The sequence below is a fragment of the Indicator indicator genome, chromosome 35 (genome assembly GCF_027791375.1).
Source record: "Indicator indicator isolate 239-I01 chromosome 35, UM_Iind_1.1, whole genome shotgun sequence".
Classification (NCBI taxonomy): Eukaryota; Metazoa; Chordata; class Aves; order Piciformes; family Indicatoridae; genus Indicator; species Indicator indicator.
Window position 1 is genome coordinate 2,705,871 of NC_072044.1, and position 17,964 is coordinate 2,723,834.

General features: G+C 53.9%; 1 protein-coding gene across 1 annotated transcript in view; it reads left to right on the plus strand.

Moving 5' to 3' along the window:
- PLXNA2 (plexin A2) overlaps positions 1 to 17,964 on the plus strand; it is a 180,122-nt gene that overhangs the window by 101,623 nt on the left and 60,535 nt on the right. The window contains exons 4-6 of the mRNA XM_054395915.1: positions 8,895 to 8,995; positions 15,980 to 16,103; positions 17,315 to 17,468. Of these exons, the coding sequence (XP_054251890.1) occupies positions 8,895 to 8,995; positions 15,980 to 16,103; positions 17,315 to 17,468 (379 nt within the window). The remainder of the gene's footprint in view (positions 1 to 8,894; positions 8,996 to 15,979; positions 16,104 to 17,314; positions 17,469 to 17,964) is intronic.

Genomic DNA, 17,964 nt, shown 5'->3' on the forward strand with positions numbered 1-17,964 from the left:
GGAGAGGTTTAGGTTGGATGTTAGTAAAAATTTCTTTGCTGCAAAAGTGGTCAGGGATTGGCACAGGCTGCCCAGGGAGGTGGTGGAGTTCCCATCCCTGGAGGTGTTCAAGAAATGTGTGTCCATGGCCCTTGGGGACATGGTTTGGTGGCCATGGTGGTGTTGGGTTGATGGTTGGACTGGGTGAGCTTGGAGGACTTTTCCAGCTGAAACAGTTCTTTGATTCTAATGTTCCTTGGCAGAAATGAACTCACAGGAGGACTCCAGCTCTGAACAGTTCTTTTTGAAGACCCAGGGAGCAGAGACAAGTGGAAGAAGACTCTGTCAAACTTTTTACAAGCCTCTGAGAAAATCTGACTTCGTTTTCCCCAGCTCTGTCACCCTGACACCTTAATGGCTGGAACTGATGAGTCCTCCTTGCTCCTTCCCACACTTTCTCATGTCTCCTCCAGGAGCACAAAGGCTCTTTTCTCATGAATGAAGGGTAGAATAAATTCTCATTGGAAAGTTCATCAACTTTGGGCTGCTGCTTGCTGAGTGATAGATAGCTTTAATTACAGGGAACTCGCTGGCTTCTCTACTAACGCTCCCCAAAGTCATTAAAAATAGATTTGCTGTTTGATGTCCAGCACCCTGAGGGTCTGCAGGCAGCCTGCAGTGGTGGTGGGATGCTCAGAGCCTGTCTCTAGCCAGGGAGGTCAGAAGCTCATGCTGGCAACAGGCATAAGCTATGGAAACTTTGCTTTCTTTGCTTACTTTGTGCATTCATTTATTAGGAACTGGTTTCATGTACTTCAGTGACCAGCAGGATGAGTGAAGTGCAGTGAAGTGCAGTGAAGTGAAGTGAAGTGAAGTGATCTCATCCTCTGCTCTGGTCAGACCCCACCTGGAGCAGGGCATCCAGCTCTGGTGCCCCCAGCACAAGGAGGACCTGGAACTGTTGGAGCAGGTTCAGAGTGGGCCACAAAGATGCTCAGAGGGCTGGAGAACCTCCCCTATGAGGAGGGGCTGAGGGAGTTGGGGCTGTTCAAGCCTGGAGAAGAGAAGGGTCTCCAGGGAGACCTTAGAGCAACCTTCCAGTACCTGCAGGGGCTACAGGAGTAGGGAGATTCCCCAGGAGTGTTGGATTCTTGGCTTTTGTCCTCTATGTAGGTGCTCCTCAGCTCTGCTGAGCTGCTTTATTGCTGTGCAGTCAGTGACCATGCTGATGTGCAGGACCCTCTTTCACCTTCTGTCAGCCCCAAGATGACCTTGCTGCTTGCTTCAGCAGAGCTTTGGCCACATGGTGTCCCTGGGCTCTGCAGGGAAGCAGGAGTCCAGCTCAAAGGTGGGGAGGTGCAGGATTTCAGTCAGGCTTTTCAGGTGTTTGGAGACCTCCTGCATGTTCTGCTTGGCATCAAGACCTTTCACCTTGTCTCTCTGGAATCTGGAGCAGGAATCTTTAGGCATCTAAAAGTGGCACCCACTTTGTAAAGCTCAGGCTTTGCTTTGTGGTCTGGTTGGGCTGTAGGATGGGGCTGGAGTCAGGAGCTCTGCTCTCTGAGTGCTGCAGGACCTCAAGCTCCTGCTCTGCAGATAAATTCATCACTTCAGGCAGCAGTTTTCTCAAGGCTTAGGCTGGGGTGGGGAATCCACTGCTGAAGTGCTGATAAACCTTCTCAGATGTTTGCTTGGAGTGCCAGCAGAGTTCCTCTGACCTATCTTCTGTAATGCAAACCAAGAGAAGTATTTGCATTTGCAAACTAAATAGTGACAGGCAATACCCTCTCCAAATAAACCATTCTGCTGCTCCCAGAGCTGCCCCAGGGGCTGACAAGGAGGAGACAGCAAAGAGAGCAGGCTGGGACAGATGGGAGTCCTGGGATGGGCATTTTGGATTGGAGGTATTGGGATGAGGGTGCAGGGATGGGGGTGTTTGGACAGGGATGCTGGGATGGAGATGCTGGAATGGGAATGTCAGGATAGAAACATCAGAAGTGAGATGTTGGGATGGGGATGCAGGGATGGAGATGCTGAAATGGTGATGGCAGGATACAAATGTTGGAATGGGGGTGCTGGGATGGGGATACAGGGGATGCAGGGATGGAGATGCTGAAATGGTGATGGCAGGATACAAATGTTGGAATGGGGGTGCTGGGATGGGGATACAGGGATGGAGATGCTGAAATGGTAATGGCAGGATACAAATGTTGGAATGGGGGTGCTGGGATGGGGATACAGGGATGGAGATGCTCAAATGGTAATGGCAGGATACAAATGTTGGAATGGGGGTGCTGGGATGGGGATACAGGGATGGAGATGCTGAAATGGTAATGGCAGGATACAAATGTTGGAATGGGGGTGCTGGGATGGGGATACAGGGATGGAGATGCTGAAATGGTAATGGCAGGATACAAATGTTGGAATGGGGGTGCTGGGATGGGGATGCAGGGATGGAGATGCTGAAATGGTAATGGCAGGATACAAATGTTGGAATGGGGGTGCTGGGATGGGGATACAGGGATGGAGATGCTGAAATGGTAATGGCAGGATACAAATGTTGGAATGGGGGTGCTGGGATGGGGATACAGGGATGGAGATGCTCAAATGGTAATGGCAGGATACAAATGTTGGAATGGGGGTGCTGGGATGGGGATACAGGGATGGAGATGCTCAAATGGTAATGGCAGGATACAAATGTTGGAATGGGGGTGCTGGGATGGGGATACAGGGATGGAGATGCTCAAATGGTAATGGCAGGATACAAATGTTGGAATGGGGGTGCTGGGATGGGGATGCAGGGATGGAGATGCTGAAATGGTAATGGCAGGATACAAATGTTGGAATGGGGGTGCTGGGATGGGGATACAGGGATGGAGATGCTGAAATGGTAATGGCAGGATACAAATGTTGGAATGGGGGTGCTGGGATGGGGATACAGGGATGGAGATGCTGAAATGGTAATGGCAGGATACAAATGTTGGAATGGAGGTGCTGGGATGGGGATGCAGGGATGGAGATGCTGAAATGGTAATGGCAGGACACAAATGTTGGAATGGAGGTGCTGGGATGGGGATACAGGGATGGAGATGCTGAAATGGTAATGGCAGGATACAAATGTTGGAATGGAGGTGCTGGGATGGGGATACAGGGATGGAGATGCTGAAATGGTGATGCCAGGACACAAATGTTGGAATGGAGGTGCTGGGATGGGGATGCCAAGATGCTGGGATGAGGATGTCAGGATGAGGATGCTGGGACAGGGGACTTTTGAGCTTTGCTCCTGTACTGTCCCTACAGGAAACTGAGCTTCCACTCTTCTGTGTTCATGATAGGAATGGGATAAGCTCTGGATAGTTCCTATTTTTAATGGGACTTCCCTTGGGTTTCCATTCAAATGAAGCATGTTCTTCAGGGGGTTGGAATGTCTGTGGTCTTTGGATGGGAGCTGCTCAGGATGGTTGATGAGGACTGTGAGAGCTGGGCAAGTACTGGAAAACCTCTGAACCTTTCCCATGCATGCAGTTAGCTAAATGCCTTCTGCTCATAAGCTTTTGGAGCTTCATTTAAACAGTGACTTGGGTTCTGGAGCAGTGGGTGGAGGTTCTGGAGCAGTGTGTGTGGAGGTTCTGGAGCAGTGTGTGGAGGTTCTGAAGCTCTGTGTGTGTGTGTGTGTGCAGGTTCTGGAGCAGTGTGTGGGTGGAGGTTCTGGAGCTCTGTGTATGTGTGTGCAGGTTCTGGAGCAATGTGTGCAGGTTCTGGAGCAGTGTGTGTGTGCAGGTTCTGGAGCTAGTGTGTGTGTGTGTAGGTTCTGGAGCTCTGTGTGTGTGTGTGTAGGTTCTGGAGCTCTGTGTGTGCAGGTTCTGGAGCTGTGGGTGGGTGGAGGTTCTGGAGCTCTGTGTATGTGTGTGCAGGTTCTGGAGCAGTGTGTGTGTGCAGGTTCTGGAGCAGTGTGTGTGTGTGTGTGTAGGTTCTGGAGCAGTGTGTGTGTGTGTGTGCAGGTTCTGGAGCAGTGTGTGGGTGGAGGTTCTGGAGCTCTGTGTATGTGTGTGCAGGTTCTGGAGCAATGTGTGCAGGTTCTGGAGCAGTGTGTGTGTGCAGGTTCTGGAGCAGTGTGTGTGTGTGTGTGTAGGTTCTGGAGCTCTGTGTGTGTGTGTGTAGGTTCTGGAGCTCTGTGTGTGCAGGTTCTGGAGCTGTGGGTGGGTGGAGGTTCTGGAGCTCTGTGTATGTGTGTGCAGGTTCTGGAGCAATGTGTGCAGGTTCTGGAGCAGTGTGTGTGTGTGTAGGTTCTGGAGCAGTGTGTGCGGAGGTTCTGGAGCAGTGTGTGGAGGTTCTGAAGCTCTGTGTGTGTGTGTGCAGGTTCTGGAGCAGTGTGTGTGTGTAGGTTCTGGAGCTCTGTGTGTGCAGGTTCTGGAGCAATGTGTGTGTGTGTAGGTTCTGGAGCTCTGTGTGTGTGTGTAGGTTCTGGAGCTCTGTGTGTGCAGGTTCTGGAGCTGTGGGTGGGTGGAGGTTCTGGAGCTCTGTGTATGTGTGTGCAGGTTCTGGAGCAGTGTGTGTGTGTGTAGGTTCTGGAGCAGTGTGTGCGGAGGTTCTGGAGCAGTGTGTGGAGGTTCTGAAGCTGTGTGTGTGTGTGCAGATTCTGGAGCAGTGTGTGGGTGGAGGTTCTGGAGCTCTGTGTATGTGTGTGCAGGTTCTGGAGCAATGTGTGCAGGTTCTGGAGCTCTGTGTGTGCAGGTTCTGGAGCAGTGTGTGCAGGTTCTGGAGCTGTGTGTGTGGAGGTTCTGGAGCTCTGTGTGTGTGTGTGTAGAGGTTCTGGAGCAGTGTGTGCATGTTCTGGAGCTCTCTGTGTGTGTGTGCAGGTTCTGGAGCAGTGTGTGCAGGTTCTGGAGCAGTGTGTGCAGGTTCTGGAGCTCTGTGTGTGCAGGTTCTGGAGCAATGTGTGCAGGTTCTGGAGCTCTGTGTGTGCAGGTTCTGGAGCAATGTGTGCAGGTTCTGGAGCTGTGTGTGTGCAGGTTCTGGAGCTCTCTGTGTGTGTGTGTGGAGGTTCTGGAGCAGTGTGTGCATGTTCTGGAGCTCTCTGTGTGTGTGTGCAGGTTCTGGAGCAGTGTGTGCAGGTTCTGGAGCAGTGTGTGCAGGTTCTGGAGCTCTCTGTGTGTATGTGGAGGTTCTGGCATGAATTGTTATGAAGGGGGAAGGGCAAGGTCACAAAGGTAAGTGTTGGAGACCAGCAGATGGTTTATTCTTCCCTAAGGTCTCAGCCCTTCCTCCAGCAGGGACCAGCAGCCCAGAGCCATGAGATGTGTTTGGGTGGTTGGGGCTACAGAAGAGCTGACCCAAAGGCAGCTGCTTCTGAGCAGATGGCCCAGCTCAGACAGAGCCAGCCCTGGTCAGCTTCAGTCAGCAAACACCAAGAGGAGAAAGGGTGAAGCTATCTGCCCTGTAGTTGGAGGCATTGCAGAGAAAGGAGCAAATGATCCTTTCTTGGGCTAAAAACCTGGGACTTTAGGTGTTGTTCAAAATGCTGTGTCGTTTTACAGTCACCCTGTGTGGCAGCCACAGCCTCTGAGCAGGAGCAGAACCCAAATGCCTAACATAAAATCATCTCTAATGAACTGTTATTCATTTAATTCAGATCCTCTGTTATTTATAGAGCACTGTGAGAGCAGCCAGCTCCTCAGGAGCATCAAACAAGCCCTGAGCTGCATGTAAATCACAGGGACAGATCCTGCCAAGCCTCACACTGGAGGCAGCAGCAGTGCCTGATGATTTTGGGGGCTGGCCTGACCTCTGGGGTGGGTGAGAAGCACCCCACCAACAGGCCTCATGGTGCAGGGCAGATTTTAGGGGAAACCCTCACCACATCCTGCTGGTGACTCCATGGGGACTGCTGGGAGGCTCCATGGGCTGCTCTCTCGGTTTGCAAAACATAAATTGGCTCCTAGGCTGCCATTCAGGAGCAATGCAGTGCCTGCATCTCCTGTCTGCACTGGGGGATTGTCACTGAATCCCAGAATCATTTTGTTTGGAGAAGATCTTTAAGATTATCAAGTCCAAACATGGAGCCAGCACTGCCAGGTCCCCATTAAACCACAGCCCTCAGCACCACATCATTTCTCTTCTCCATTTCCTGAAGTGAAACCTCTTGGGTTCCACTTTGTGCCCCTTGTCCTGCCACTGGGAAAAGAGTTCAGCCCCCTCCTCTTGCCCCCCACCCCTTAGCTCTTGCTGAGTATTGATCTGATCCCCTCTCAGGATGCTCTTCTCCAGGGCTCTCAGCCTTTCCTCCTCAGAGAGATGCTCCAGGCCTCTCAGCAGCTTCATAGCCCTTTGTTGGACTCTTTCCTGTAGTTCCCTGTCCCTCTTGAGCTGGGACAATACTCCAGATGTTCCCTTGAGCAGAGTAGAAGGGGAGGAGAACCTCCCTTGACCTTCTGGTTGCTATTTCTGAAGCTCTTTGCAGCCATCACAGGCTAAATGCAGGCTCTGTGTACTTGGTTCTGCCTCCAAGCCCCTTGGTTCCAGCTCTTATTATGCCTCAAGCTGATTTCTGTGCCCATCCCATGAAATTCCTTGAACCTGGGAGGTTAAGCTTAAGGAGGAACTTTGGTGTGAGGGTGCTGGAGGCCTGGAGCAGGCTGCCCAGAGAGTGGAGTCTCCTTCTCTGGAGAGCTTCCAACTCCCCTTGGCCATTGTGCTCCTGGGCAAGCTGCTGTGGGTGCCCTGCTGGAGCAGGGAGGTTGGAGTAGATGATCTCCAGAGGTCCCTTTCTAACCTCAACCATTCTATGATTCTCTCTCACAAAAATAATCCCCTAGTGAGGAAATTAAACAAAAAATAATCACCATCCCCATCCCTTCTGCAGATTTTTTTTGTTGTGAAGTAGGGCTGAGGAAACAGGAAGAATGGCAGCCCTTTGGGGTTGTGTTTAGAGAGGAGCTGGGTTCTCACTGTGTCAACAGCACTTAGAATATATCATAGCATCATAGAATCAGTCAGGGTTGGAAGGGACCACAAGGCTCAGCCAGTTCCAACCCCCCTGCCATGGCCAGGGACACCTCACACAGATCAGGCTGGCCAGAGCCTCATCCAGCCTGGCTGCAAACACCTCCAGGGATGGAGCCTCAACCACCTCCCTGGGCAACCCATTCCAGGCTCTCACCACTCTCATGGGGAAGAACTTCTTCCTCACTTCCAGCCTGAATCTCCTCACTTCCAGCTTTATTCCATTCCCCCCAGTCCTATCACTACCTGAGAGCCTAAAAAGTCCCTCCTCAGCTTTCTTGTAGCCCCCTTCAGATATTTAAAGGCCACAATAAGGTCACTTGGTGTGACAGTGGCTGTTGTTTGGTGAGACACTGCTCCTTTCACCCTGCACACCCCAACTGCTGGCAGCCAGGCACTGCTGTGATGGACAGAGCCAGGGGCAGACACCAAGGGCTGGAGGAGGCTGCAGCCAGTCACAGGCAGCGCTCCCAGGGCTGGAGGGGAGCAACTGGGGTGCTGCTGGGGATGGAAAAGTTGTTGACACTGGTTGATCAGAGAAATGTGAGTGTCACAGGGTGGTGAGGCTTGAGAGATCATCCAGTCCAAGCCCCCTGCTCAAGCAGGACACCCACAGCAGCTTGCCCAGGAGCCCAATGGCCAGGGGGGGTTGGAAGCTCTGCAGAGAAGGAGACTCCACAACCTCTCTGGGCAGCCTGCTCCAGGGCTGCATCACCCTTAGATTAAAGAAGTTCCTCCTCATGTTCAGATGGAACTTTTTATGTTCAAGTCTGTGCCCATTAGCTCTTGTGCTGTCACTGGGCACCACTGAAGAGTCTGGCCCCATGCTCCTGCCACCCACCCTGTAAGTATTGATCAGCATTGCTCAGATCCCCTCTGGGGCTGCTCTTCTCCAGGCTCAAGAGCCCCAGGGCTCTCAGCCTTTCCTCCTCACAGAGATGCCTCTGTTGTACTCTCTCCAGTAGTTCCCTGTCTCTCTGAACTGGGGAGCCCAGAACTGGACACAATACTCCAGACGAGGTCCAGGCAGAGTAGGGAGGCAGGAGAACCTCCCTGTATCAAAAAGCGGAGGGGCAGCACTGGAACATCACACTGAGGTGTCAGGAGTGGAGAGGCAAACTCCTTGTGCCTGCTGGGGATGGGTCAGGAAGCTCCCAGTGGAATTTCTTTACTGAAGCCAAGCACTGAGCCGTGGTTAAAGCTTGGTGTCACTTTGGAGCCTGTGGTGGTGGCAGTGCTGATAACAGGTCAGGACCCTGCTGCATCTCAGTGTCGTGGAGGGACCTTGGTGTGTGTGAGAAGTGCTGGAGGGGCTTGTGGCAGTGATCTGGGTTGGTTCCCACCTTGCTTCCTTTTACCTTCTGCTCTGGAATCTGTTGCCTGTGAGAAATGAGCAGCCCTCAGGGTCCTGATGCCTGGGACAGAGAAGTCCCTGCAGATGCTGGAAGGGCTCAGGAGCAAGCCCCACACAGGCTAACTTAGCTGCCAACCTGCAGAGTGCCAATGATTTCATTGCTGCCACTTTCCTCTCTGGAGCAGCTTCCTCATGGCAAGTGTGAGACAGCAAACTGTAAATGCAGGAGGAGGGGACACAGCTTTGGCCTTAGGAGCATTGCTGGGCAGGGAGGTCTGTGGTGAGTTGGTGCTGGCAATGAGGACAGGCAGGCTGGGACTGTGGCTCTGCTGTGGCCATGATTCCTGGCATGGCTGTGCCAGGGGGATGGAGTGACTTCAGGACTTGGTCCCCAGCACGTCCTCCTCTTGCCTGACCTCAGCAGAAACGTTTGACCACATCCAGGGGAGTTTGGGAGGCACTGTCATGTTCCCTGGCTGGAGCTGGTGAAGCAGGACCTGGAGCTGCTCTGGTTTTTGGTTTTACTGAGCACTGATCCTTCTCTTTGCTTCCTTCCCAGGTGTCCCGGGTGCCTGTGGAGTCCTGTGAGCAATACACAACCTGTGGGGAGTGCCTGAGCTCGGGGGACCCTCACTGTGGGTGGTGCACCCTCCACCACATGTAAGTCCAGCCTTGGCTCTTTCCTTTGAGCTGCTGCTGAGGGGCGGGGGGGGGGGGGGGGGATCAGAGCAGCTTTCAAAGCCTCCTCTCACCTCTCATGTAAAATAAATTTGGCTGAGGTTCCTTAAATCTGGGTTTGTTTTTTTTTTTTTCCCCCTTCCCTGGCTGTTCCCTGCATTGCAGTGCAAATGCCACTGAGAATCCCTGAGCTCATGGGAGGCAGAGGGAAAGGAAAATCAGTTCCTGCTTTAGGAGCTGTGGGTCAGGCACAGCACAGAGGTGGTGCCATGGATGTGAGGGGAAAGCAGAATTGGAACTGGTTGGGAAGAAAACCTCAGGGTTTGCCCACTCCTGCTTGCCCAAGCCTCAAATCCCTCCCAGTTAATGAGGGATTGAAAGGTGTTGACTGTGTGATGGGAGATGGAACTGAGGGAGTGGGGCCAGAGGAGGCTGCAAAGATGATCCCAGGGCTGGAGAACCTCTCCTGTAGAGACAGAGTGTGAGAGTTGGGGCTGAGAAGAGAAGGCTCTGGGGAGACCTTAGAGCAGCCTTCCAGAACCTGAAGGGGGCTACAGGAGAGCTGGGGAGGGACTTCTGACAAGGGCTGGGAGTGACAGGATGAAGGGGAATGGCTTGGAGCTGGAGGAGGGGAGATTGAGACTGGAGATAAGAAATTCCTGACAGTGAGGATGGTAAGACACTGGAACAGGTTGCCCAGGGAGGTTGTGGATGCCCCTCCCTGGAGGTGTTCAAGGCCAGGCTGGATGAGGCCTTGAGCAGCCTGGGCTGGTGGGAGGTGTCCCTGCCCATGGCAGGGGGCTTGGAACTGGATGACCTTTAAGGTCCCTTCCAACCCAACCCATTTTAGGATTTTAGGAGTTTGCTTTCAGAGAGGTGACTGAGGGTGGAGGGGGCTGAGCACCAAGCCCTGCTAACTGTGTCAGGGATGTTTAGACAGATATCAAATCAGGAGCAGTTAAAGGGATAGGAAATCAGGAATATTTCAAGGGATATCCAATATCAGAGATCTTGACTTCTGCAGGGAGAGGTCAGTGGTCTGTGCTCCAGAGCCAGCAGTGCAAGGCTGGGAGCTGGCAGCCCCCTCACACATGTCACAGCCACAAAGGGCTGAGGCTTGTGGGGGTGGTGGTGGTGGTGGTTGGTTTTTTTTTTTTCTTCAGGGGGAGCTCCAGCAAAGCCTCTCAGCATTCAGGAGGTGTCTGTGTCCTTCCTCTCGCTCCTCTGCCATAACAACCATCGCTTCCTAGGGCGGAAGGGGGACCACCAGGCAGAGGCAGGCTGGGGGAGGAGGGGAGAAGCCTTCAGGAGGCTGGAGAAGAGGAATAGCAAATCCCACCCCCGGGCAGGGTGCCAGCTTGCAGAGCAGCCCCAGTAAATGGATGGAAATGGGGGCCCCGGAGGCAGGGTTCAGGAACCCGCACGGCAGCTCTTGGCCTCTTGCCTGAGGAGCAGGTGCTGGAGGGGAGCAGGGAATGCAGGCTCCTCTGTAAATCCGGCCTGGATTTGGGATCTGTGGGCTTTGGGGTGCAAACTGGCTCCCCAGGGCTTGCAAGGGGTCATTGCCACGCTTGGGGAGATGGTGGAGAACCCTGGCAGGCACCAGCTCCGAGCATCCCACAGGATCCATGCAGCAGGGGCTGGGGCAGGGGCAGAGCAGCCCCCAGCAGCAGCTCAGCAGTGTGGGGCATGGGCTCATGGATGACTTTGAGGCTTTTTAGCTTTTTTTCCTAGCAACTGGGCCGCCACATGTGCAGTGGTGCCCCCAAGTCTTTTCTGTCACAGCAGCTTTGTCAGAAGGCAGTGATTTCCATCCCCAGTGGTTCCCATCCCTCCAGCTCTTCCCTGGGGGCAGCCATCCCATCCCCAGTGCTTGGGACAAAATCCACTGCAGCCTTTTGGTAGTGAGGGGACAGTGAGGAAAGAGGACATGCTCTGCTCAACACCTACCCTGAGCTGCAGGTCTGTAGGTGATTTCAGGAGCAGCTGCAGGGGTAGAAGAGCATCCTCTGCCCCTGGAGCAGGAGGGGCTGGCTGCAGAAGGCACCTGTGGGTGAGGGTGGTTGATGTTGCTCCTCAGGCTCCTGCAGCATCTCCCATGCAAGGATCACTGAGTGCTTTTCTCATGCTAATGAACTGAATCTTCATAAGCCACCTGGGAAGCAGGTAAAGGTTGTTATCTTCATTGTGCAGAGAGAAACCCCTCACTGTCAAGAGGGGAGGAAAGTGTCATTTCCTCTGCTCTTTGGGCCGTGACATTTCAGCATTAACCTATTCCCAACAAGAGTTTCTTCCCTGATGGGTATTTCCCAACCCTCCCTTCCAGCCTCTGAGCTTCCCTGGCCTGCTTGGAGCTGCCATCTTTTTTTTTTTTTTTTTTTTTTTCTGTTTAGCTTTTGTCTTCAGCTGTAAATAAGGGAGTTTATCTTGCTGTTCCTGAAGCCTCTGTCATATTTGTCTGGAGGCCCCAAGTGCTGGAATGTTGGTGTTTCATTTGTCATCTCCCTCCTGCCAGAGGGACCAGCTGCTCCTGGAAGGGCTGCAGGGCAGGCTGTGATGCTCATGCTGTGGGTCATGAGGGCTTGGTAGAAGAGCCTGAGGGGCAGAAGGAGAGGTTTTTGTCCTTGAAATAGCAAGAGAGTTGCTGGTGGTCTGAGCAAGCCTGGGCATGGTGGCCACCAGCAGAGGTGTGGTGGCCTGAGCAAGCCTGGGCATGGTGGCCACTATCAGGGGTGTGGTGGTTTGAGCAAGCCTGGGCATGGTGGCCACCAGCAGGGGTGTGGTGGTCTGAGCAAGCCTGGGCATGGTGGCCACTATCAGGGGTGTGGTGGCCTGAGCAAGCCTTGGCATGGTGGCCACCAGCAGAGGTGTGGTGGTCTGAGCAAGCCTGGGCATGGTGGCCACCAGCAGGGGTGTGGTGGCCATCAGTACTGGGCATGGTGGCCTGAGCAAGCCTTGGCATGGTGGCCACCAGCAGAGGTGTGGTGGTCTGAGCAAGCCTGGGCATGGTGGCCACCAGCAGGGGTGTGGTGGCCATCAGTACTGGGCATGGTGGCCTGAGCAAGCCTTGGCATGGTGGCCACCAGCAGGGGTGTGGTGGTCTGAGCAAGCCTGGGTATGGTGGCCACCAGCAGGGGTATGGTGGCCACCAGCAGAGGTGTGGTGGCCATCAGCACTGGGCATGGTGGCCTGAACAAGCCTGGGTATGGTGGCCACCAGCAGAGGTGTGGTGGCCATCAGCACTGGGCATGGTGACCTGAGCAAGCCTGGGCATGGTGGCCACCAGCAGAGGTGTGGTGGTCTGAGCAAGCCTGGGTATGGTGGCCACTATCAGGGGTGTGGTGGCCATCAGAACTGGGGCTGCTGGGGATTGAAATCTAATTGTTTCCCGTCACTGCTTGTTGTGGGGTTTTGCTCCTCTGGTTCAGGTCTGTGTCCTGGGGGTGCCAAGACCCTCAGGCAGCTCAGGGGATCTGTGGGAGCTGTGCCAGCTCCAAGGCATCTCCTCCTTGTGCCCTTGGCAGCCACATCTGCAGTTGTCAGAGGCTTATTGAGAGTGTGGGCACTCAGGGGATGTGTGTGCAGGAATGGACATGGGATGGATGGACCTCATGCCAGCTGGCATCAGGCAGTGTCTTGTCTTCCACACCTCCAGCCAGGAATAGGAAAGGGGAAGCAAAAGGATCCGAGATGTCCTGGGATAAGCTTTCACTGTCCAGTCTCACAGAGAGCTCTCCCTGCCTGCTTGTTGTGTTCTGTCATCTCCTGGAAGGCTGAGCCATGGCTTCAGGCTCTGCTGCACTCTGAGCTGCTCCCATACACAGGTCCACCCCTGGAATTTAGAGGTGGTGATGCTCCTGACTGAGCTATCTGTGAGGATCAAAGTGGTGAGCTCTGGGAGCAGGCCCTGCTGATGCTGGCATCTCCCTGGGGCAGCTCTCACCATGAAGCTGAAGCTGAACACAGGCACTGGAGCAGACCAGGAGCCCCTACCCTAAAAGCAGAGCTTGGTGAGCTGAGGGCCATGGGCAGCAAGTGCCTTGCACTGAGTTTTGAGCAATCCTGGATGCAGGACACTAGAGAAGGTGCCAAAAAAACAGTAGGTAGGGAAAGGTGCTGGTCCTTCAGCAGACCTCCTCTGCTCACCCTGGAGCAGCAGGATGAGTGCTGAGCAACCCATCCCTGCCCTCACCCAAGCTGTGTCCTCCTGACTGGGGGTTTGTTGCCCTACCAGCTCATCCTCTCCACGTGAGAGCAGGGTCCTTTGCTGCTCCTTTTTCCTCCAGAGAGCACTCTTGGGGAGCAGGCAAAGGCCTCAAGGAGGTGGTTAAAGAGTCTCTTGAGCCCAGTGGGATTGGAAACCTGCAAGACTTCAGATGCTGCTCTCTGCAAGTGTGTTATTGTCTCCAGACCTATTTATCTCTGTTAGGGCTGTTGCCATAAATAGTATGATAAAAAAAGAGCCATTCCAGCGAGTCAATGAGATAAAGGCTCCAGTCAAGAGCTCACTTTAAAGCTATCTTACAGCTTCACTTAAACCTCAATAATTCTTCCTTCAGCAGCATTCATATTTAGCTCCATTATAGTGCTGAAAACCCTCAAGAAGGCACAAAAAAGGGGAGAGGGTGAGGAGAGCAGCAGCAGTGCTCCAAATGCCATGGGTGGTTGGGAAAGGGACAGTGCAAACCCCACTTGATTGATTAAACTTAATTAATCAGAAGCAAACAGCCTGATGAGGAGAAGGTGATGGCTCCAGTGCTGCAGAGTGGGAAGCCCTGGTTTGGCCAGGCTCTTGTCACCTGCTCAGAGCCAGATGTGCATGGCAAAAGTCAGCCTTGGTGTGGGCTGGAGGTGTTTCTGCAGATCTGCCTCCTCCCTGGAGGTGTTCAAGGCCAGGCTGAATGAGGCTTTGAGCCACCTGGGCTGGTGGAAGGCTGAAAGAGTTGGGGTTCTTCAGCCTGGAGAAGAAAAAGCTCCAGGGAGACCTTAGAGCTGCATTTCAATATCTGAAGGAGGCCTACAGGAAGGCTGGGGAGGGACTGTTTAGAAGGGCTTGGAGTGACAGGATGAGAGGCAATGGTTTGAAACTGGAGCAGGGGAGGTTTAGGTTGGACATCAGGAGGATTCTGCACAATGAGAGAGGTGAGACACTGGAACAGCTGCCCAGGGATGTGGTTGAGGCTCCATCCCTGGGGACAGTCAAGATCAGGCTTGATGTGTCCCTGGGCAGCCTGCTGTGGTTGGAGGTGTCCCTGGGGCTGGACAAGATGAACCTTTGAGGGTCCCTTCCAGCCTGATGCAATCTCTGAATCTGTGTCCCTGCCCATGGCAGGGGGGTTGGAACTGGATGATGATCTTTAAAGTCCCTTCCAACCCAAACCCTTCTATGACTCCATGCTCCATGTGTGTGTCTGGGACCACCCCCAGCTGCTCCTCAGGGACCTGGGCAAACAAGGAGTTTGACAGCAGCACCTTGTCAATTCCAGTAACATACAGGCTCAAGGAGCTGTCAGAAGGGAACTTGCTGGTGGCATGTAGGGCTGGTGACAGCACCTCCAGCCCCTGACCTTTGTGTCACCATGTGGGAGAGGGGCCAGTGAGTGAAAAGGGATACAGTTTGCTAGTAGCTTGTTGAGACCATTAGCAGCAAAAGGCCAAGATGTCATCTGTGCCCAGGGGAGAAGGGGTTGGAAGAAAAGGACTTTTCCCCAGATGATATAAAATAGAAAATCCCTGAGGGATGCAGTGCTCTGATCTCCAATACCTGCTTGGGAACACTTCCTGGGTTTCCTGGTGGGTCCTCCCATACCTGCTGGGAGCAGCTTGATTTCCCTCCACTCCAGTGACACCTGCAGTAGAAGAACAGGGAGGATGAAGCATCCTGCAGCACAGGGGGTGCTGGGAGCACTCCTGGTGTGCTCAGAGGATGTATTCCTGAGGGTGGGAATGGGAACCCCAAGGTGTGACAAGCAGCCAAAGTGCAGCCAGGGGGGAAAGTCCCACTCCTGGCCCTGCTGTGCTCCTCAGCTCCAGGAGGAGATGATTAATGACCTCTGTTTTAATGAGAACAGAGGCATCCTCTTGTTGCTGCCTGTTAGTGCTTTTTGGGTTAGTTTCTGTACAGATGATGAACTTGTGGCTTGCAGAGCCTGGGCTGAGCAGTGGCAGAGTGCCTGGCTGCACCCACAGCACCTACTTGTCCCCACAGATGGCACTTGGCAGCTCCAGGTTGTGTCCCAGTGCAGGCAGGATTGGGAATAGCTCCTGAGATTTTATATCCTGAGATATTTGTGGTTTGTTTCTCCTCCGATCACAGAATATTTTTCAGTGCCCTTTGGTCCTAACTCTTTTTTTTTTTTTTCTTTTGGTCTCATGAGGAGCAGCTGAGGGAACTGGGATTGTTTAGTCTGGAGAAGAGAGAGGCTGAGGGGAGACCTCATTGCTTTCTGCAACTCCCTGAAAGGAGGTTGCAGTGAGTAGGGGTTGGTCTCTTCTCCTTAGGATCAGGTGATAGAACAAGAGGAAATGGCCTGAAATTGTGCCAGGGGAGGGTTAGGTTGGAGATTGGGAAAAAAAAAAATCTCTGCTGCAAGAGTGATCAGGGATTGGAACAGGCTGCCCAGGGAGGTGGTGGAGTCCCCATCCCTGGAGACATTAAAAAATCCTGTAGATGTGGCACTTGGGGGCATGGCTTGGTGGTCATGGTGGTGTTGGGTTGCTGGTTGGACTGGATGATCCTTTTCCAACCCAAACAAGTCTGTGGTTCCACAGCAGTGTCTGTGGTTCCACAGCAGTGTCTGTGGTTCCACAGCAGTATCTGTGCCCTGGCGCAGAGCATCTCCCCTGCTCCTGCTGCTACCTCTGCCCTTCTCTTCAGCTCGCTCCTGGTCAGCTGCAGCACCTCCTGCTGTTGGGCACCTTCCCCTGGGTGCTGCCCAGGCCCTGATGTGTGGTTCTGTGTGCCAGGTGCTCCCCGAGGGACAGCTGTGAGCGAGCTGAGGAGCCGCACCGCTTCGCAGGCAGCATCAGCCAGTGCATGAGCATCAGCGTGCAGCCCAGCAGCATCTCCGTCTCCCAGCACAGCCTCCCAGTAAGTGCTGCCAGCCAGTGGGGAGGGGTGGACCTGCTGGTGGGAGGCACTCCCAGTGCTCTGCAGGTTCCCAGAGAGCAGTCTGTTCTCCAGCCTTTCCCCTTGCCCACCAGCACAAATGTTTTCTCATGAAGCCAGGCTCGCAGAGGGAGTGGAGAGGAGAGTGGTCATCCGAGCTGCGGAGGAAGGGGGTGGGGATGGCAGAAGCAAATTCCTCTTCCCCTTGGGCCTCAGCTCACATTTCTCTTGGTCTGGTTTCATTAGTTGTTGAAAGAAAAGGCTTTGTTTCCCAAAAACCCTCATCTGTGAGCTGTGCTCAGGCCTGGCTCTCTGAAGCATCCCAGCTGTTGCTTTCTGAGCCCTCCAGCACCCCACGGCAGCTGCCCCTGCAGCAGCTCCTTCCCGCTCCCCACCAGGGCCACCTGCCTCCTCCCCACCCCTGGCACTTGGGGTCAAAATGGTGTGGGGCTGTCAGGAGGCCACTCACCCCTTCAGACACCACTCTGCCATGAGAACAGTCCCCATTCATGATGGGGTCACTGGGGACTTGCTCGTTTCTGATGGCCACACACGCCCAGGGCAGGGCTGTCTCTAAGCCCTGGCCCAGGCTGCCCAGGGCAGTGGTGGAGTCCCCATCTCTGGAGGGGTTTCAAAGCCTTGGAGATGTGGTGCTGAGGACCATGGTTTAGTGGTGACCTGGCAGGGCTGGGTTAAGGGTCAGACTGGATGATCTGAAAGGTCTCTTCTGACCGAAACAATTCTGTGATTCTCTACAGGGGATGCTCCCAGAGCTGGGGGCTTATTGGAGCTGTTCTGTGTGCAGGGGGTTGTTGGGGCAGTCACTGCTGCTGTCATCCATGAGAGACAAGATGCTGCTACTGCTGTCACCTGCTCCTGAGAAGGCATTGAGGGTGGCAATGTTTCTGCAGAGCAAGCAGGGGGCACAGAAAGCTGCCAGGGGGGACAAAAACCTACAGTACCCAAAGGCTCAGCAAGGTGGTTTTGTATCAGTAGAGAACCTGCATCCTTGGCTCTCTTTTTCCTCTTCTGCTTCCCACAAAAGAGCCAACTGTGGGTGGATGGATAGCTGAAGGGGGTCAGGATGGAATGGGAGAAGAGCAGGTACTGGGAAGAGGAAGGGAACTCAGACAGCTCTGCCTGCTAACAGGTTTCTGACTGTGTTTTGTCTCTCCTCTTCTCCCTGGCTACAGCTCAACCTGCTGGTGAGCTATGCTCCAGACCTGGCAGCTGGGGTCACCTGCCTCTTTGGGAACCTGACAGAGGTGGAAGGGCAGGTTTCAGGCAGCAGGGTCGTTTGTGTTTCACCAGCAGCCAAAGATGTTCCTGCCATACCTCTGGATCAGGGTAAGTGACTTCCTTCTGGACAGCAATGCAACATTTGTGCCACCAGAAAGTGTTGGTGTAGATTTAGAAGCATCTTCTGGCTGGAGCAGACCCTTCGGGGGTGCTGCTGGAGAAATTTGTGCTCCTGAATTAAACCTAGGGAGCTAAATATGCTTCATCCTGAAGAGATGCATCCCACACAGGGAAAGACAGGCTGGGAGCAGGGGAGCAGGCAGCACCACGTGCTTGCCCCATCCTTACACCCTCCTTGTGCTGCCAGACAGCTCCCCAGGAGAGGACAGGAGCTGTCTGTTCTTACCAGGGTGGCTCATGAGCCTGTCTGTCCCCCCCAGGGTGGTTCATGAGCCCTGGGGCAGGGACTTGGAGTCTGCCCATGCCAGGTGGGTCTGGAAAGCAGGAGCCTTCCCCTCAGCCTGGCTCAGCACCCACGAGGAGGTGGATGCAGTTTCTATTTTTTGGTCCTGATCTCTGGGTTGTCTCTTCATTAACATCTCCA